General features: G+C 44.9%; 1 protein-coding gene across 4 annotated transcripts in view; it reads right to left on the bottom strand.

The window, feature by feature from the left end:
- The window catches only part of nr5a2 (nuclear receptor subfamily 5, group A, member 2), a 258,604-nt gene that overhangs the window by 59,614 nt on the left and 177,038 nt on the right, over positions 1 to 21,952 (bottom strand). For all 4 annotated transcript variants that reach the window (XM_085982428.1, XM_085982425.1, XM_085982427.1 and 1 more), the window contains one exon: positions 7,723 to 7,870. In XM_085982428.1, coding sequence (XP_085838554.1) covers positions 7,723 to 7,870 — 148 coding nt within the window. The remainder of the gene's footprint in view (positions 1 to 7,722; positions 7,871 to 21,952) is intronic.

Here is a 21,952-nt window from a genome sequence, read left to right as displayed (position 1 = left end):
CAGTGCTGTCCTTATGTTTGACATTGGGGGCACGGTGGCATAGTGGTTAGCACTGTTGCCTCACAGCGCCAGGGACCCGGGTTCAAATCTGGCCTCGGGCGACTGTCTGTGTGGAGTTTGCACATTCTCCCTGTGTCTGCGTGGGTTTCCTCCGGGTGCTCCGGTTTCCTCCCACAGTCCAAAGATGTGCAGGTTAGGTTGATTTGGCTATGATAAATTGACCCTTAGTGTTAGGGGATTAAATACGTGGGGTTACGGGGATAGGGTGGGATGTGTGTCGGTGCAGGCTCGATGGGCCGAAATGGCCTCTATCTGCACTGTGGGGATTCTGTGATTCTGTGATTATCTGCAGGCCCACCTGATGAACATGGCACAGCTCAGTAACTGCCTCCCTGCTAAACCTAAGCATTCCGAAACAGTGCTCTTCAGTCATTTCCATGTCTGGGCCTGTAGATGCAATGAGTGGCATAGAAAAGGATCCAGTCAGTACGCCTCTGGTGCCATCTGACATCTCTGGCAGCCTTATCTGCTTCTCCTTCATTCAATCCAAAAACAAGGGAGCATTGAACCTTTACCCATGCCGTGAACTTTCTGTCTGTAAAAACTGTGCAACTGCTGAAAATCCCTCCTGACGTGGAAGAACCTGTAATCTCAGCTGTAGCACAGAATTAGTGCATTGCTTGTGCGATCTGTGAAGATTGAATGTCATGGACATTCTCCTGCCCCGCCCCCCCTTAACGAGCAACAATCCTGGAACTAACGTGCATAACAAAGTTACCAGATGGTGCAGGCAGCACAAGCTGAAGAACGCTACTGTAATTTCCTCACAGGTATTTAACAGCAAAATGACTTATAACGAGCCAGTAATGCTAAACCTTTACACCGACACCAATTCCTAGGCTCCTGTTTCTATATTAGCTTATGCAGTAACGTTTCTTACATTATAACAGTGGCTACACTTCAAAAGTACATCACTGGCTGTAAAGCATTTTGAGATGTCCCGAGGTCATGAAAGGCGCTATATAAATGCAAGACTTTCTTTTCTTTCTAACAGATCACCACAATTTTAGATGGACTGACGAATGCTAAAATCAGTCGTTAAATATGCTCTGTAGTATACATATCATCTTAGAAACATTTCCATCTTCCTCGGAGACCATATTATACAAAACCGCTCAGTTATTCAAAGAAGTCACCTTAGGCTTGCTAAAGACACGGTCCGTCATTAACATGTTGTCAAAACCCACAGGGTATTGTAGCAAAATACTGCAGATGCACAGGGTATTGACTGGGGTTAAATATCAGAGATTATAAACTGCTTTCCATTAAAGGTTAATTTGTCTAAAAGTACAGGGGAAAAGCACTGGAGAAACTGAGAGTTCTGGCAACCCACTGTCCTACATTTATATAAATATCTGCAGTGAGTTACAACTGCAAAATAGTGCGAGCTGCATCTAAATAATTTATATCCAGTTGCAGTCCAGCCGCATACATTGAGCTGACAGCTGTTAAACAGAGGTTTGAGGTAAAGGGAAAGAAGGGGTACTGTGGTAGTTAAAGAACATACTAATAGGATATGTTTTTGAAACATTTTGAAAGAAATGTTGCCTCTTATTAGGAAAACCATCACCCAATACCGGTAATTCCTTAATTAATGTTATTTAAATGTTGAGCATCAGACATCCAGAAAGCACACTGATATTACAAAAAAAAATCCGAAACATAAACTTTATGAACCTTCTGTTTGTGAAAACCTAACTCAGTGACACAGAAAATATAAAAAAAATTACATTTTGGTGAATCAGACTGGAGTTCACAAGTGAATGGGGCCTCTTCAGCATGGTTTCCATGGTAGTCGCCATCAAGACATAACTGTTTTTATTTCTTACTGTTAGGTTTAAAATATGCTTAATGCAGCAGCAAATTTGTGACTGACTTACTCGTACTTCAGTACTCGAAAAACCATACTTGTGAGGGAGTCCAAAACTAGGGCCCAGAAATACAATATAGTCACTAATAAATCCAATAAGGATTTCAGGAGAAACCTCTTTACTCAGAGGCTGGTGAGAATGTGGAATTCTCTACCACATGAAGTAGTTGAGGTGAATAGCTTAGATGCATCTAAGGGGTAGCTAGATAAGTACATGAAGGAAAAGGAATGGAAGGATTAGGGGTTAGATGAAGTAAGGTGGGAGGAGGCTTGTGTGGAACATAAACTCTGGCATAGACAGGTTGGGCCAAATGGCCTGTTTCTGTGCTGTAAAATTCTATGTAATTCCATGTAGCTTCACATCTTAGACGCTTATTGGGATGCTTCCTGCTGTATGGATGCCACAATCCCTACAGCAGCTTCTGACATAGCCAACGGAAGCTTTATAACTGGTTTAATATAGAAAGTAAACAGGCAAGGGGCCACGGTTAATGACACAGTTATATTCTCTGAGCACAACAGTGGTCTTATGGTTAAATTTATTTAACTTACTTCATGGTAATGCAGTATTTGAATACAAACAATTACATATACTACAATCAGACCAAATAATGAAAAGCCTACAGTTTATGCACTAGCATTCCCCCCCAACACACACATTTACAATGCAGATGATAAACTAAAGTCAATGCCTTTACTATAAGCAGTCTTGTTAAGAGGTAAATCTGTACCATCAATAATATGGCAGAGAACGCTGTGCTTCTGACATAAATATTTATCATTCAGAGCAAGAGCAAATGACCTTTAAAACTTAAGGCATTCATCCTGCACATGCACAGCCTGTCAGGTGTGTGCATCGGCCTGTGACCAATCATTGACCAGTCCATGAAAAAGTCACTTTACCTGAATTACATGAAATACTGCGCTTTAGTCATCCTGCTACCCATCTAATGAAACCTCACTCTGTCACAGCTCTCTCCAAATTGATGCTGGTGGACAGTCCAACTTTTCACCATGGCAGGTGATATTCAAAACCTTGTTCGATGACTTACCTCCTCCAGTTTTACAATTTCATGCTTAATCTCAGTGAATTCAATGTTTCAGCTTCCTCTGACCGGGATACATTCGTTCTATAGTAGAATACTGAGGGAAGAGAGGGGGATTTATCCCTGAAAAAAAACTGCAGCTCTCTACATGTTTGCTCTTCTCTCTTCTCATAGGCAGTCCCTCAGAACCGAGGATGACTTGCTTCCACATTAAAAATGAGTTCGCAGGTGACCGATGAGTCTCTGTCACAGGTGGGGCAGATGGTGGTTGGAGGGGCGGGTGGGTGGGGTGCTTGGGTTGACGTGCGCTCCTTCCGCTGTTTGCACTTGGCTTCCGCTTGCTCCCGGCGAAGAGACTCGAGGTGTTCGGTGCCTTCCCGGATGCTTCTCCTCCACTTTGTGCAGCCTTGTGCCAGGGATTCCCAGGTGTCAGTGGGGATGTTACACTTTTTCCAAGGAGGCTTTGAGGGTGTCCTTGAAGGTGTCCTAAGCCTCTAAGCACATGCCAGGCAAGTTTCCTCCCAGCTTATTTCAGTGGAAATGAGGCTTGCTTGATATGTCGAAGTTGACAATGACCAGCGCGAAAGAGGATCAAACAGTTCTAATGGGGCATGCAGAGGCCACGCTCTTTGATGTCACTCATAGCATTTCATTCCATTTCTTTCAAACCAGATGTAATATTATTAATAAAATAAAAGTAACGCATTGCTCTCAGGTTTAGTTTGTAACACCTCACAGGAAGCTGGATATATTATCCCGTCATGTAAAAGAAGTAAAACTCAAACTGTGCCAAAGGGCTTGAAAACATTTACTCATGTGTGGTTGCCAGCTCTGGAGTCTTCTTATGACTATTACAGGATCCTAAAATTCTACTTGCTAGGATTCTGTAACATCTCAACCTTTACCTTTATAAACCACTGGTTAAACAGACTTTTAGTGAAAGAGTCTATGTAATATGATTGTGGTGTAATGTGGGGATCATGGTAGAGTTCACTGGTATGTAACATGCAATGCTTGTATGTATAACAGTATGTTTACATGCTGCTTATGCAGTGATGGAAAGTAGTTTCGGATTCACATTGATAGTGACAGTGAGTCACGAGGTTTCAACAAGGCATTCTCATATCACTTGGGTCTCTCACTGGATGAAATATAACTTCAACACTCTGCACATGCGTGCAAGCCCACACACAGAGTTCCTTTGTAAATTGGGTAGAAGCTCACGTTTGCTGACTGCAGATTGCACTCCACAGATACTGGTGCCTAGAATATGATGACATACATTAGCACTGTTGTGCTTTTGTTTCTTATAATAATGCATATGCAACCCAGTCTAGTCGTACGCAATTGTTTTGCCCGATCCAAGCTAATACATGCAACAGGTGTTGATGAAATGCTGAAACCTCATTTTACATTGCTCATATGCCAGATGTACATCAGTATTCCACCTAAATATTTTATTAAGTAAAGAATCTTTATATAGAGAGGATCAATACCTAGTCATTTCTCTTATCTGCTTCACTTCCAGTGTGGATGATGAATAGGTAGTGAAAAGGCTTTCTGGATTAGGACTTTAAACCTTTCTGTTTATTTGGAAATTTACTATATAATTTGTCACTGAATACATTTTTACCTCATGAAAGTGATGGGTATTGGTGCTGTGCAATGGAGTTTCCCCCTCAGTGTCTGCATCAAGTTCTCCAAGATCATGTACAGCAAGACTAGATGCAGAGTGAAGCTCCCTCTGTGCTGCTACAAACACTCGCTTTAACCCAAGCCTCAGTAGAGGACCTTCTACTGCCTTGGTGTTACAGATCTGTTTCCTCCACCAGCCAGCCAATCTGTGAGTGGGATTTCCAATTTTATGACAATTTGTACTTTGGCTCCCCGTGCCCTTGCTCACAGGGAACTGGGTTGAGACTGCTCAAACTCATTTCACATACAGATGGCTGAGTGAGCAGACTTTAATCCCATTATTCTGGGCTCGAGTCGAACATAGTTCCCAGACTTGAAGGGACAATGTACTAAGCCAGTGCGTCAGTCTGTCTCCCAAGTAAATATTCATCCTAATGGATGGTTTGTCTGCGGGAAAGACTGAACTAAATCTGCACAAATGTCACTGTTAATGGGTCAGAATCTGTGATGGGCTGAGTAATTGATTGATGTGGGCAGCTCACCATGACTGATCATTCTATTTCGCTCCCTTCAGAGAAGTCTGAAAATGTAGTTTGCTGTTGCTGATTATCAAAGTATCTCAATCAGCTGTCTTAATCATGTGCACCATAACACGACTGTGATGATTCGAATGGAGGCCTCCCCTGCCTGGTTCCTAAAGGTCGTTTTATGCTTATTGGATCCTCTACAAAAATACTCATGATCCTATTCTCACCCAACATCCATCTTTATGGACATTACCCTTCTCACTAACTTTGATTGAAATGCTCATTGGATAAGTGTGGGATAACAATATCCAGACAAAGTGTTTAGGTTCCACATCTCTCAATCTCTGAATCAGCCAAGCAGCCCACAAAAATGAAGGACCAATTTTCTGCATTGCTGCCCCATAAGGACCACCCCAACAGGGGGAAAAGTTTCCCAACCAGATAATGAAAGTCACCAACTTGTGTCCATGCAGGTGTTTCTCCATGAGCACTAGTGCTCTTAAAGCCACAATGTAAACAGGGCAGATTCCAGAGTACCAACAGCCAAAGTGCAATCAGAAATGGTTCAACCTTGATTGTCCACCTTCACGGAGAGGGCGCTCTGGCGGATAATGGAAATTGGCAGATAATTGAGGTCCTGCTAGAATGAGGGGCACCTGAGCAACTGTTTGTATTCTGTTTCTCTTCAAATCGTTTATTGAGTTAATTATAGAGCTGACAAAAAATTTAAAAGAGATAGATTGTAAGAACAGTGTGTAAAAGGGATCAGGGATTGGAGGGAGGTGGTAACAAATGGAAGAGATCGCTGGAGGAAAAGGATGCAACAGTACCAGGATCAGTGAAAGGAATAAAAACAGAAAATGCTGGAGATACTCAGCAAGTCAGGCAGCATCTGTGAAGAGAGAAACATAGTTAATGTTTCAGGTCAATGACATTTCATTCTGACGAAAGGTAATCGACCTGAAACGTTAACTCTGTTTCTCTCTTCACAGATGCTGCCTGACCTGCTGAGTATCTCCAACATTTTCTGTTTTTATTTCAGATTTCCAGCATCTGCAGTATTTTCTTTTTGTATCAGTGAAAGGAATGCTCTGGTCAGCTATTCAGAGAGAATGGAGGAGCCCCTTTATACATGTCTTTCCCCACATCCTGTTTCTTTTCAAATCTTTTCTTGATTCTTGAGCTGAGCACTCCAGCTCCTCCTGGCCCAGCAAAAATACATAAGTACTTACTTTTGGGCTCTTCTTCGGCTGGACTGTCAGCTGGTACTGGGATGGAATGTGCATGCTGCATGCTCCACCCAGCTGAGTCCTAAAATGGCTTAGGGTCTTATGGTCATCAAAGGATCCCGACTGAAATACTTAAATTAGGTGTGCACTTGCTTCAGTCGGCTGTCTTGGCCACCTATTCGGAGAACTCAGGCAGCATAGTGATGGCCATGGTGATGGTGGGGGCTGGGTGTTACTTTCAGGGTGCTACCGTGCCGTACCCACCAAATGGGAGGTCTCAAAATCTCCCCCTTTGTTGGGGAAAGGGAATTGAAACCACTGTGATACCTAGCAACATCTGATGAACTGCATAGTGGAGGAAGCAACATTTTTAAGTCTATAAATTACATAGATTTATATATTTAGAATAGTATGTACATATACTGACTTTATTAGTTTCTAGGTGATGAATGTGATGACACCACTGTAGATAATCACTTGATAAACTTGCATTAGTGTCATCCCAATGAATTGCCCATTGAGGATATCATTATGGAGCAACTGGAAATAACATCCTTGCCATCAATGGCTGTCATAATACCCATCGCCATCAAAAGAAGGGAATGTAAACAGAATAAAACTGCCCACCAATCACTGTGTGTGGTGAGTGTGGTGAATTTTCACTTTTACCCTCGGGTGGGAAACGGGCAGTAGTGGATCAGTCACATGCTTTACACACTGGCCGGTTTTCATTTACGTGAGTTCAATGGGAATGAAATTGAGGCGGGGTGTAAAATGGACAGCTAATCCACTACCTTGAGTGTGCATGTGCACATGTGTACTTTACATAAAAAATACATGGCAGTGATTTCTCTCTTTAGGGTTCGAATGATGACTTGGGTTCATTCTTGTAACAACATCTTAGCCACTCAATAAGATTGCGGCCTGTTAACAGCTCACAGGTACCTACTATTCTCTATATACCAAAAATGTGTTGAGGAATCAATGGAAAAAAGTGGTTGACAGTCATATTTTCACTAATAAACATGGATGGATTCTATATCTCAATGGAGGATCCAGGGTCAGTTCTCATTCCTATTGAAAAATAATGAGAGCTTTAAATTCCCGTACCTCAATCATGTTAGATTATCCCATGTTTTCTTCATAGAGTTCCACTATAGATGACTGTTAATGTGAGTCTGTGTTCCCCTGTATCTTTTCCTGACCTCCAGGATTAATAGTGTAGCTGCCTCCATAACTGCCCATAAAGTTTTAACCTGAGAGACAACTTGTCTACCTGTTTTAGTTCACGGAGTCCAACTGACTGGCTGAGCGCAATAACATTAGGTTGAAAGATAAAAGAACGAGGCACTTACCTAAACTGAAGAGCACAAGGAACTTGAGGCACACAAACTCTCGCTGGTCAAGCTGTAACGAGCGAAGTTTCACTACAAGCTCCTGAGCGTGACTCATGAGATTATTGAGAGTGCTCCCGGCCTGTGAGGCGATCACAGAGAAATCCACCTGGAAAAGACAGAACAAATTGATCTTTAAAATTTATAATTCATTATGTCAATTTTATTCCGAGGGATGATTTTTTATTTTCTCTGCCTTAACTTCAGCTGTGACCACATTGAAAATAAAATGTGGTTTAACCTCTGAGCTGGGAGGTAAGTGCTTACTTGTGAGCTTTGTGGTTTAACAAGAGAACAGATTAATAAAGGATACAAACCAAAGCCATCCCATGCAGTGTGATGGTTTCCCACAACCCTTATTTAATCCTAGCAATCAGACATCAAGCACGCCGTACTTGTTAAAGGAGAACCTCATTAGGAAATGGTGTTCACCAAGAAGAATTCCGAACTACCTTTTACTTATTTATTTTGAATTTAGACCTTTGATCTTAATTGTGAAGTATTTTGCAGTATTCAGGTAGATGACGCCTCAAAGTGCACAGTGAGATGCCATCACATGGGACCTGTCCACGGGCTCTTTAACTCCCTGAGCTGTGCTGTAGGCCCTTATGGACTTGTCCGCCTGCCAGCAGCTCTTTCAGGTGCACTTAATATTTGCAGCAGTAGCAGATTTGTCTGTGAGGCAAGTCCATATCTGCCACTCACTCCGAGCCGACTATATTAAATTTTTATATTTATTGACAATTCATTACCATAATTGACTGCAGTATGTTCAGTGGTGAATGGAACATTGCTGCCTCTTAAGCAAGCGAGCCAGTCCCTGGAGCAGGATTTGCAATTAAAAATGAAGCAGACTGGAATTTTTTATTGGGTAAATATGATGAGTAGAATCTTTAGTTTTAACTGCAAGCCTGGAGAATTTTAGATGCAGACCAGCTCTTTTTCTTACAATGGATCAGTGTAAATAATTATGTCAGTGAAGCTAGCACCAAAAGGCATCAATCAAATTACATCAATTTAATTGTGTCGAAAAGTATGTTAATGATGCTACTTGCATGTGTCAAGACAGAGTGGGCTTAGTGCTTGATTCATTTACAAGTAACTCTAGGGGGCCTCCTGTGGTGTTGCTCACTCTTACCCACCTGTTTGCAATGTGGGTGTATTAAGTATGAACCAATGTCGCAACGATGCTCGGCCTCCATCTTTGGTAGATTCTATCTGCCAGAACACTGGTTTGTTGGTGGGCAATGCTCAGTGTACTGTTCTCAGGTGCTTGGTTGAAGTGATTGTGACCTCTGGTTCTGATATCTGATTGGTTTAAGGGACTCTACACACTACATCACACAGACACAAGACTTTTAATAATAGTTAGATTGATTCAGTATGCATGGGTGATAATAACTAACCAAAGATTAGAATGTGAAACTCACTACCACATGGAGTGGTTGAGGCGACTAGCATAGATGTATTTAAGGGGTTAGTTAGATAAGCACATGAAGGGGAAAGGAATGGAAGGATATATTGATAGGATTAGATGAAGTAAGGTGAGAGGAGGCTCATGTGGAACATAAACACTGGCATAGACCTGTTGGGCAAAATGGCCTTTATCTGTGCTGTAAAATTCCTTGGTGAGTAAGGGATGGATAACATTTTGAACAAAATAAGTATTTGGCAAGATGAGGCAGTACAAGATGTTGATGTACAGATGCACTCTGTCGTAGGAAGTTTATTGGTGCCAGAAAATTCATTACACACAGTGAACATTTCCAGTTTAGGCTACATTGTCAGTGGTTACTTAGAAGTAGGTATGTTTCTGCGATTGTGTGGGTGATGCAGGCAAGGGGGCAAAGGAAATTAATCCCTTTAGCAGCTGGGTGGAAAGTGGCCTCGGCTCAGGCCTGAGAGCGATTTGTCTGCCCATCCTCTCGTCAGTTCCTGCATGGTCTAGAGAGATCTAGAGTGGTAGCGAATAAAATCACTTGAAACATGGGGGGGGGGGGGGGGGGGGGGGGGCAAAATTAACAAGATGCAACTTCTTTCAAGCATTGTTTTTATTGATAGTACATGTGATTATTGATAGTACAGGAAGGACAACAGCAGTGTTTTGGGCTTTGTGCGATGGAGGTTCATTCTGAATCACTGTGTTGGACAGCAACCTACCAATAACACCAAGCATTAATTTATAACCCAAGTAAGACATATAAGAATTCAGACCTCCAGGAGTTAGCCATAAAATGCCCTCAGGTACATTCTTGATGAGTGAGACAGACAGAGTGGGGGTAATTTTGACATTGGGCGATAATGTAAAGCGGGCGATATCGGATCAGCCGTCCCTTGTACATCTCCCCCGATTTTAATTTCCATTGTCTTTAATCGGAAGGGATGTACAACAGGTGACTGATCTGATATCACTCGTTCTACACCATCGTCCAAAGCCAGAATGATACCCAGAATTCAAGGGTTAAGTTATGAGGAGATATTACACAAATTAGGGTTGTATTCCCTAGAATTTAGAAGGTTAAGGGGTGATCTGATCAAAGTTTTCAGGATATTAAGGGGAACAGATGGGGTAGATGGAGAGAAACTATTTCTGCTGGTTGGGGATTCTAGGACTAGGGGGCATAGTCTAAAAATTAGAGCCAGACCTTTCAGGAGTGAAATTAGGAAACACTTCTAAACACAATGGGTGGTAGAAATTTGGAACTCTCTTCCACAAATGGCAATTGATGCTAGATCAATTGTTAATTTTAGATCGGAGATTGTTAGCTTTCTGTTAACGAAAGGTATTAAGGGATATGCGCCAAAGGTGGGTATATGGAGTTTGGTCGCAGATCAGCCAAGATCTCATTGAATCGCGGAGCAGGCTTGAGGGGCTGAATGGCCTATTCCTGTTCCTAATGTTCCATGTGTCAGCAGAGTATTCAACTGTGAAGGAGCGTGATCCATGTTCTTACCCAAAATCCACACACATGCATATTCAGTGGGCACCTTGGCTGATCTCCTCCCTGCCGAGGCTAATTGCAGCACCCATTGCTGCCACTCTCACTGGGATCAGCAAAATCATCACAGGCCCGGGGATCGCAAATGGGCCTTTAGGATTCAACTTATAAACAGCTGATCCTTGTGGCTCCAGAGCTTCCCAACCCGTTCTGTTGTGGGCCAAACAGATCAATGGGGCTTACCACTGAAATTCTTTTTTTTTTTTTTTTTTTTTAAAAACAGCTTCGCTGGGAAATCTGTACACCTGAAAAACCCAAGGCAGTAATGAGTCCATTCTGCTGGCGACCTACTTCACACTGAAAGATGTTACAATCAGAGAGCTGCTGATACTTACAGTCCTCCTCACCTACACACATACCATCTGGTGTGCAGTGTGCTTAGTAAGATAATAGTTATAGCAGTGAGTCTATTTTACCACAAGACTTTGGAAACAGATTCTACATGGCCTGTGTGCGTTCTATATTTTAAGTACAATGTACACTGCTACACATCAAACAAGATGTTATATTAACATCAGTTGGAAGTACTTGAAACAGTAGTAATGGGAGAGCAATATTATATGAACAAGCTCTTCCTAATAAAATAACTTTGTCCGGAGATGCTTGTTGAAGCCTGCCATTTTAATAGAGTGTAAAATAATAGAAGATAATGAACTGTTTGGCATCGAGCTTTTCCCCAATGACGGTGCAACACCAGATGTTCATTAATCAAAGTATGCAAATACCGGAGAAATGCAACACTTGTAATCTGGCAGACAACAAAGAGCTGGCCGTTGTTCCCCAGCATGAATGTAAATCGAGCATTAATGGTTGGCAGAGGGAGGTTTACTCGGGGAAAACTAAGGGAAGAACTGTAACTTGCTGCTAACGCAAAGGCCTCTCTGGCAGTTAAGAAAACAAATTGGGACAACTTTAGGGCTACACAATATCTGCTTGTCTATTGTACACACAGCAGCACAACTCAAATGATTTAATAGCCCTAACGAGGATGCTGAGGTGAGTTTACATATGACATTTTCAATGTGCAGTCAGGAGTGAGTCGGACTTTCCACTGCATCAAATTTCATCGCAATTCAAAAGGCTCTTATGAGGAAAAAGTGGATTGGCTATTTGACCTGATGGCTTACATCCTAGGGTCTTGAGGGAAGTGGTGGTAGGGATTGTGGATGCATTGGTAATAATTTTCCAAAACTCCCTGGACTCGGCAAAGGTCCCGGCAGACTGGAAAACTGCTCATGTAACACCCTTATTTAAAAAGGGCAGTAGACAGAAGGCTGGAAACTATAGACCGGTTAGCCTAACATCTGTGGTAGGTAAAATTTTGGAGTCCATTATTAAGGAGACAGTAACAGGACATTTGGATAATCATAATTTAATAGGACAAAGTCAGCATGGTTTTGTGAAGGGGAAGTCATGTTTGACAAATTTGCTGGAGTTCTTTGAGGAAGTAACATATAGGGTGGATAAAGGGGAACCAGTGGACGTAGTGTATTTAGACTTCCAAAAGGCATTTGACAAGGTGCCACACAAAAGATTATTGCTTAAGATAAAAAATCACGGGATTGGGGGTAATATTCTGGCATGGATAGAGGATTGGCTGTCGAACAGAAGGCAGAGAGTTGGGATAAATGGTTCATTCTCAGACTGGCAATCAGTAACTAGTGGTGTTCCGCAGGGGTCAGTGCTGGGTCCCCAACTCTTTACAATCTATATTAACGATTTGGAGGAGGGGACCGAGTGTAACATATCAAAGTTTGCAGATGATACTAAGATGGGAGGGAAAGTAGTGAGTGAGGAGGACATAAAAAACCTGCAAGGGGACATAGACAGGCTAAGTAAGTGGGCAGAGACTTGGCAGATGGAATACAATACAGGAAAGTGTGAGGTTATGCACTTTGGCAGGAAAAATCGTAGAGCAAGTTATTATCTTAATGGCAAGAAACTGGAAAGTACTGTAGTACAAAGGGATCTGGGGGTCCTGGTGCACGAAACTCAAAAGGTTAGTATGCAGGTGCAGCAAGTGATTAAGAAGGCCAATGGAATGTTGGCTTTCATTGCTAGGGGGATAGAATATAAAAATAGGGAGGTATTGCTTCAGTTGTACAAGGTATTGGTGAGACCGCACCTGGAATACTGCGTACAGTTTTGGTGTCCATACTTAAGAAAGGACATACTTGCTCTCGAGTCAGTACAAAGAAGGTTCACTCGGTTAATCCCGGGGATGAGGGGATGGACATATGAGGAGAGGTTGAGTAGATTGGGACTCTACTCATTGGAGTTCAGAAGAATGAGAGGCGATCTTATTGAAACATATAAGATTGTGAAGGGGTTGGATCGGGTGGATGCGGGGAGGATGTTCCCGATGATGGGTGAAACTAGAACTAGGGGGCATAGTCTTAGAATAAGGGGCTGCTCTTTCAAAACTGAGATGAGGAGGAACTACTTCACTCAGAGGGTGGTAGGTCCATGGAATATGCTGCCCCAAAAAGCTGTCGAAGCTACATCATTACATAAATTTAAAACAGAAATAGACAGTTTCCTAGAAGTAAAGGGAGCGGGCAGGAATTTGGACATGAGTCTAGGTTCGGAGCGGTCATGGCCCTGTGGGTGGCGGAGCGGGCCCAGGGGCCGTGTAGCCTGATCCTGCTCCTATTTCGTGTGTCTAATTCTGTTAGATTCAGGAGATGGTTCTGTGATAGTGGATTGGCGGTTAGGATCAGATTCAGATTCAGATTCAGATTAGATTTATTTGCCATATGTAACAAGTACAATGGAATGCTTGTTCCCCGTAGGGACGCGTCAGCTATATATACAGCGCCGCCTTCAGAGTCAATACAATGGCTTCCTGTGGCAGTGGGAGCACGATGTCCCTCAGCCGCTCCGTCCTCCTCTTCACCGCGGCCGCCTCCTCACTGTTGCCGGCTCCACGTGTGGTGGCCTGCTTCTCCCGCTCTGGCCACCATGCCCGGCTCCCCTCCTCCCATCCGGACTGCGAGTTACCCGAAATGGAGCTGCCGGCCGACGTGCTGCAGCTTGTCGTTGAGTCTGCTGCTGCTGCTCGTTGCGCTGCGCTCCTCTGCCCGACTCGTCGAACACATCGTCGGGATGTGAATGCTCCAATGAGGCCTCCTCTTCACCGTCGCCGGCTCCACGTTCCACGGCCCGGGGCCTACTTCTCTCTCTTCACGGGTTGGCCTCTGGCCGCCATGCTCGGCTCCCCTCCTCCCAGTCGGAATTCCTTCCCGCCGAGGAGCTGCCGGCCGATGTGCTCCAGCGGGTCGGCTTGGCTGCTGCTCACCGCGCTGCGCTGCCTCTGCCCGACTCGCCGAGCACCTTGCTCCGGTTGCGGGAGCGAGCGGCGAGAGCTGGCCGCCCGAAACAGGGAGAGCGATCTCAGCACCGGACCGTCACGGCCGCCATCTTGCAGATCAGCCATGATCTTATTGAATGGCGGAGCAGGCTCGAGGGGCCGATTGGCCTACTCCTGCTCCTATTTCTTACGTTCTTATGATCCAAATATTGGTTTGGAAGAGTAAATTGTTAGCTTAAGTGGGGTAACTTTTAAGTTTATCTTTGCTACACCAAGTTCTTTTAAATTCCTATGTTTAGAGTAACAATGCTCACAATTACGGGGAATCATTGGGAAAGTTTGGAAGGATGAGCCAAATGTTTAATATAGGATTTAGTCACCCGCCACCTCATATGTACATTTACATGCAAAGCATGACTCCAGTCCAGAACAGATGTGTATATGTGACGAGATGGGAATGATCAGAAGTGTTTTCTTTTGTAAGAAGAGCGGTTTCTCTGCTCGAAAGAAGGAGTTAGAAATTATTGGAAAGTGTTTCCAGATAATGTAAGTGGTCAGAGTTGGCTCAGAAATTAAATTCCAGGGCCTGGAGTTCCTGCCTAGGCTGTGCTAATAATTCGCCAAAATCGGCCAAATCAGCGCAAAAGATCGAGGAATTTCAAGCGCAAATTACGTTCAGAGCAAATCAAGATTCCGCAATCTTTAATGTTGGTTTAAAAAAATATCGCTCTGGAAGTCGGCCCTGCCCACAAAACTGGCCAAACCCCAGAGCGAATTAATCACCACGGCGAATTTCAGCTAATTGCGCCTGTTTGCGTGTCTTCGAGGAGGCTTTTAAAATTAAGCTGATATTTAGGCGCAAAGGCACCTTTTAAAAGCTTTTAAATATTTTTTTAATTTACTAAGAAACTGACTACTGCACACCAATGTAACTGGTAAAATTGTTCCGAATAGTTTTTTTAAAGTCATTTTAAGTGATTTAAAATCGGATTACTGACGGGTGGTGGACTAGACACTATTATTAAAAATGTTTATTTTTTGTGATAAACCCATTTTCAGCTGTAGTAATAAAACTGCACCACTTCTTCAATATTGAGCCTTCCACAAAGTTGAGTTTATCCTCTTAAATGCATCAAGAAATACATTTAATGCAAATTTTTGTTTAAAAAATTACATTCTAAACGCTAGTACGATAGCAAAATACTGCAGATGTTGGAAATCCGAAATAACAACAGAAAATGCTGGAAAACTCAGCAGGTCAGGCAACATCCGTGGAGAGAAATTTGAGTTGACGTTTCGGGTCGACCCGAAACGTCAACTCAAATTTCTCTCCACGGATGTTGCCTGACCTGCTGAGTTTTTCCAGCATTTTCTGTTGTTATTTTACATTCTAAACGCTGCCTGTTTGTGCTGGTTCATGGAAGATTTTCCGTTCAGCAATATGCAAATGAGTTTGAGCAAAAAATTCTCTTTGCAAAACTAACACAATTTTGAGCGCAACTTGCGCCGGATCACCAATTGTGCCCAAAGCGGAAATTCTTGGCCCAGACATTTAAATAAAATTTTGGATGTTTCAAACTCACCTCAACTTTAAATGGATCAAAATAAAATGCTATCAAATGAAACACTATTATAGTAGCTTTGTGAAATTTTATGCAGCAGCGAAGGCAGTCACTTAAGCTACCCAGCTTACTGAGCCAATTCCACTGGCCCTCTGGTACTTCACCAAAGAGGTTCTGCGTTGTGTATGTGTGAGTACTGAATGTAAATACCTGTTTTTCCAGAGGCCCATCACAGCCAAACCCAACCCTATCCTCACCCGACATCTTGCACATTCATACATTCTCTGTCTCTCTCTCTCTCGTCTGTCACACACACAAAAGTTGTGCAAGGGGTTATTGGATAGAAATCGGGATTGGTATTGATGGTCTGTTTTTAACCATTCGGTCATAGAATTGCCTAAACCAATTCTTGTGCCCCTCCCCCCCCCCCCCCCCCCCAACATCATGGCTGATATCAGCTATCAGCAGAGGCCAAGGGTCAAAGCTGGGAGTTTAGTACTACACTGCGTGGTGAGGTTGGTTACCTACTGCGACATCTGAAGTCCCTCAGAATCTTGTTTTTTTAAAAATGGAAACTGCCTATTCCTTGGTCAGTGAACCACGCCATTTCCCAAGGTGTTCAATCTTTGCTAACTCAGTGATATATAAAATATCGGAGATTAGCAATCGTGTAAAGAGATTGAATAAAAGTATGTGCATTGTGCTAGGGGAAGAAAACCCCTTAAGATACATTTAAGATACAAGTCAGCTTTAAAGCTGTGTTGACGTTTATTTATTATAATTTAAAAATATCCAAAACTTAGCCTAGCTGAAATCAGCGAGTTTAAGCTGTAGTCCTGCGACACCTTACAGTGAAACTTCAAAGCTTTTAAAATCCTTTAGGCTTTTCTGAAAAAGCATCAAAGCATTAGGCCTTAATTATAAATAGCCTGCTGTTATGATACCCAATCAAAACACTAATAACATTCTGCAAGTAGATAATGCGACAAGACAAATTTTTTAATTTTTTTTTATTTAGCCCTTGGCTGCTTTTCTTATGTCGCACACAATCTCAAACCTATGGTGCAGATTAAAGCCTGTAGAAAAATTAGCACCGGTGATACAGAGAACTTCCTCAAGAACTATTGATTAAGTAACAAAGAACATGCCACTCACGGTCAGTAATTTAAGCTGCAGTGCCCTTTAATTACCTTAAAGAGTAGTGTGCAAGTCACACTTTGATAGCTGGTGTTTTATGCTCTGGAGACGCAGGGGAATGGCTTGTATGTTTTTCATCAAAATAACCACCGCGGGACTGGGGACTGCTTATAAAGAAGTACAACTTGAATTCAGTACGTATTTTAGCACACGAGGCAAAGCTATAAAATGGTACTTGTGAGTATTTTTATGTTCATACTGGATGAAATGTCACATTAGATCTCAATATCGTGTGATTTGTGTACTCATACAATTGAGCTCTACTCCATGCCCCCGAGCTCTGTGATCAGCGAGACCCCAGGGCTGAAGAACCAAAGCACACATCAGTACACAAAACATGAGTGATCATTGTAGGAAGAAAAACTTATAAAACAGACCGAGTTTGGATATCCATTTTGTAACAGTTGAACTGTTACAGCTCGTAACCACAGAAGGAACTAATGGTTTTATGAAGCACTGCACCTTTAAAAAGACACCGGTCCTGCATATTTGAACTTTTGTTATTTAGCAAAACAGTATAAAGACTGAGGGGTCGATTTTCAGTGTGCCGTGAGGCGGGCTTTTAGGCGTGCGGGGGGCAAAAATCCTGAATTCGGGGGTCCCGACACCATTCCGCCCAAAACCTGCCTCCACGTAAGTTTCACAGGAGGCGGGTACCTGCCCCACACTGGGACCCGCCGACCCGAGGCGGGAAGGGATTAGTGCCAATTAACTGCCTGTTAACAGGTAGTTAACAGGCAGTTTTTAGCCTAATCGCTATTTTGAGGGGTGTCGTGTGGGATTCCCGACGGCTCCAAACCACGCCAGGTTAGAGCAGGCGGGCCGTCGGGTTGAAGGACTTGGAGGGGTCGCGATGTCGGTGTTCAGGTGAGTGATGGGTGCATGAGTGCAAAGGTAAGTGTGTTTGGTGTGTCTAAAGAAGTTTAAATTACCTATACTTACCTTAACAGCCTTTCTTCCTCTAGGTTTCGGGAGTCCATCACTCAGCCGGCACTGAAAGCAAAATGGCTGCGAGCTGTCAAAAGTGACAGCCTTCAGATTTCATTGCCGGTGAGAGTTCTAACTGAGTCTGTGTAGAAGGACTCAGGTTAGAAGTCAGACTGTCAGTGTTTGGCAGCTTCAAACAGCTGTGAAACACTGATATTTCATCTGTCAAGCACGGTGGCATAGTGGTTAGCACTGTTGCCTCACAGCGCCAGGGACCCGGGTTCGAATCCGGCCTCAGGTGACTGTCTGTGTGGAGTTTGCACATTCTCCCCGTGTTTGCGTGGGTTTCCTCCGGGTGCTCCGGTTTCCTCCCACAGTCCAAAGATGTGCGGGTTAGGTTGATTGGCTATGATAAATTGACCCTTAGTGTTAGGGGGATTAAATACGTGGGATTACAGGGATAGGGTGGGATATGTGTTGGTGTAGGGGTTACGGGGATCGGGTGGGATATGTGCCGGTGCAGGCTCGATGGGCCAAAATGGCCTCTATCTGCTCTGTGGGGTTTCTGTGATTCTGTGAAGACCTCTTGACAGATGAAATTTCAGTCTGTGACGTCACCTGTTGCCGGGTGGCCCTTAATTGGCCTGCTGAGCCCGCTGGGCGGGCTCAACAAGGTCAATCAAGGGAAAATCGCGTGGATTGGCCGGATGTCGATGTAGGCGGGACTAAAACCCCAAAGTTGTAGTCCCGCCTCCTTCCCGACTGCTGAATGAAAATCGACCCCTAAATAACAATTCTGCACTGGATGAGCACTTCATTTCTTAAGTGTACATAATTCTCCACTGTTGTTACTTTGGAAGAAAGGGTAGTTATTGTAGCACAGTAGCTTCTCCCCATTACTGTTGTTACAATACAAGCATTGTTTCAAATGCTCTCCTGGTCAGCCTCCCATCCTCCACCCTTCATAAATATCAGCTCATCCAAAACTCTGCTGCCCATATCCTATCCCACACCAACGACAGCTCACCCATCATCCCTGTCCTTGTTCCTGGTTCTCCAATACCTCAAACTTAAAATTTTCACCATCATGTTTAAATTCTTTCACGGCCTCTTCCATCCTTATCTCTGTAACCTCCAACAGCACTCCAATCCCCGCTGAACTCCCCGTTCTTCTGTCTCTGGACTCTTGTGCGTCCCCCCACCCCCCTTTGCCCCACATTTGGCGTCTGTGCCTTCAGCTGTCTAGGCCTCAGGCTCTAGAATTCACTCCCTAAACCCCAGCTTAAAACCCACCTCTTTGACAAGCTTTTGAACACCCGTCCTAACATCTCCTTTGGGACAGGATCCATTCTTTTGAATGTGCCTCTGTGAAGCACCTTGGGCCATTTATCTACAGTGAACGTGCTCTATAAATCTAAGCAATGTTGATGAAATGTCACAGAAAATGCATTTTGCATGTTAGCTATATTAAAAAGGAAGTAATAAACTGTGGCTTTATATCAGATGTTATAGGCGTTGCCTTTGTTTTAAATCACCAGCAGGTTAATGGGGGAGAAATTCGGTTGGTTAACGCCTCCAGTTAGCGCCCCTGGGGGATGATAACGGGGCGCTAACAACTTACTGCCCGGGTGTGGCGATGTTACTGTCGCCCACGAAATGGTGGTTTGTGGCGGTGGTAACCCCTAGCGCCACGATCTCCTGTGCCCAGAGATCGTGATGTCATCCGATTGCGCAGCGCCCCGGTAGCGACCCAGACCCGAACTTCGGTTCCACCCCCTGCAGCATCGCCGGGCGCTTCGGGAGCAATACTTAAAGGCGAGGTGGTCGCGGCAAGTAAAAAGAATCCTGAAATGCTCTTCCTCTTTTTTTTTCCTTTGTCTTCACCAGTGATCAATCAGCCAGGCACTCTGCTGCAGTGCATCGGGCTGAGCGGGCCGGATCGCAGCTGCCGTCGGGGACTAGGTAAGTTTTGCCCTTGCAGAGCCTGCAGCGATGGCCCTTCCCTTTAAGGGAGGAAAGGCATCTTCCAACGCGACAGCGCTGCACTGCCCAGTGTGCAATGTTGCACACCTACCGCCCCGCTTGCTGTGCTCCAGGAAGGAAGTGGTACGCTTGATTTAGCGCTCCACTTCCTTCCTGGAACGCTGAACTCCGATTTTTAAAAAGCTGGGAATCATTAGCGCCTGGCGCTAAGTTTCCCAGCTTTCAAAAGTTACTGCCCCCAAACGGGGCGATACCCAATTTCTCCCCCACTGTCTTCATTAAAGTACAGACAGAGGAATTCACAGGCAAATGTGTTTGTTATCAATACTCCAAAGTACAATTTCAACCCACATGACTCAAATTCTCCCCAATAACGGTGTGACTAAAGCCTGGAGTGTAGCTGACACCACAATGAGAGCGGCTTCCATCACACACATTCAATCCCCCTTTTGGGATTGCCAACCTGGACTCTCCAGGAATGAGCAACCGCTCCCCGAGCGCTGCTGCTGGCGATCCGGAGAAATGGACCCTGGGCAGGCAGTTCGCGCACGCACAGTACCCTGCCTGCCGTGGGTTGCCACCAAGCTTTGTTCACTGAACCCTGCTGGACCCCACAAGCCACAACTCGCCGCTTCATTGCGGGTTGTGAGGATGGCGGCATCGGGGCCAACGAAAATTGCCTGGAAACTCCATGGGGGAGAAATTCGGTATCGCTCCATTTGGGGCACAATTATCGGCCGGGCGCAAATTATCGCTGCCTACTGCTAAATTGGTCTCTTTCGCCCCTGGAGGTGATTGCAGCGCTAAATCAGGCGCTGCACGACTCTCTTAAGGTGCTAAGCCGGAGGAGCGAGGCGCTACCTCAGAGGGCAGGCGCAGCGCAGGTGCTGTCAGTTAGCGATTTCACACAGACACGCTGGCGCCGGTCAGCTCTTAAAGGGGAGGGTCGATCTTGAATTGCAGCCGCACCCTACGCATCAGAGCCCTGAATCTCGGCCTGGACAAACCTGTTGCCAAATCCTGAAGCTAAGGACCATGGAGAGGGCCAGGCAGTGAGCGCAGTGCTTCAGCGAGGGGGCCTTGGAGGCTCTGGTTGGCGCGGTGGAGCGCAGGCGGTCTCTCCTGTACCCGGAGAGTGGCAGGAGGCCTCTGCCCAGCGAGTACCGAAAAGCTTGGAGGGAGGTGGCGCATAATAGAAGACAGCAGCAACGGACCGGGGGAGGCCGGCCTCACCTTCAAGCCCTGACCGATCTGGAGCAGCGAGTCCACCGGATTGTGGCAAGCCGGATGCTTGGCCCCGTCGCCACTGTAGACGCCGACCCCGTTATGGACAGCAATGGTAAGGTCATCACCTTTTTGACCTCTCTCCTTCCACTTGTTCCTCACACCAGCATCCTTTGACACTTTCGATCCAAATCAGTACATCGCTGCACTCATGCCTCCCTTGCTGCCACCCTGTCCTCATGCTAAAGCCACTCTTGTACCTCCCTGCTTTCAGATGCTGATTCACCAGGTGAGGAGACGGGCCCTCAAGCTGCCACTGGGAGTGAATCTGAAGGCGAGGAGGAAGAGGAAGCCGGACCATCAGCCCAACCCTCTGCCGAGGCAGCCCATGGCCATACTGGGGACACGCCTTCCCTGGAGGGGAGTGGGGGGGGAATGGTCTGATGAGGGTGAAGCTCCAGGACCCAGCGGGCTGCAGCAACGCGAAGGGGGTAGGGAAGAACATAAGAACATAAGAAATAGGAGCAGGAGTAGGCCAATCGGCCCCTCGAGCCTGCTCTGCCATTCAATAAGATCATGGCTGATCTGATCCTAACCTCAAATCTACTTTCACTCTCCATCCCACCCGAACCCATGTGATCTCCCGGGAGAGGCGAAAAACTAGATAAAAAACCCAATGGCCAATTTGGGAGAAAAAATCTGGGAAATTCCTCTCCGACCCATCTAGGCGATTGAAACTCGTCCAGGAGATCTCTCTGTCCCTGTATTTCCTGCAGTACTTACCTTCTGTAAGAGGTGATCTCCACCCCAGCCAGGAACAGGCCCAATTTACTCTTGAAGGACTCCTGGCTGGCAGCCTGTTCCCAAGGTCTCTACTAATCCCTGTGAATAGAACCATCTCCTGAAATCTAACACAGAATTAGAACACAAGAAGTAGGAGCAGGACCAGGCTACACGGCCTGGGCCCACTCCGCCACCCACAGGGCCAT

The sequence above is a fragment of the Somniosus microcephalus genome, chromosome 3 (assembly GCF_052327205.1).
Source record: "Somniosus microcephalus isolate GS21.2 chromosome 3, FLI_Smic_1.0, whole genome shotgun sequence".
In the NCBI taxonomy this organism is placed as follows: Eukaryota; Metazoa; Chordata; class Chondrichthyes; order Squaliformes; family Somniosidae; genus Somniosus; species Somniosus microcephalus.
The sequence above is the reverse complement of the archived record's forward strand: the minus strand, read 5'-3'. Positions and strand labels throughout refer to the sequence as shown.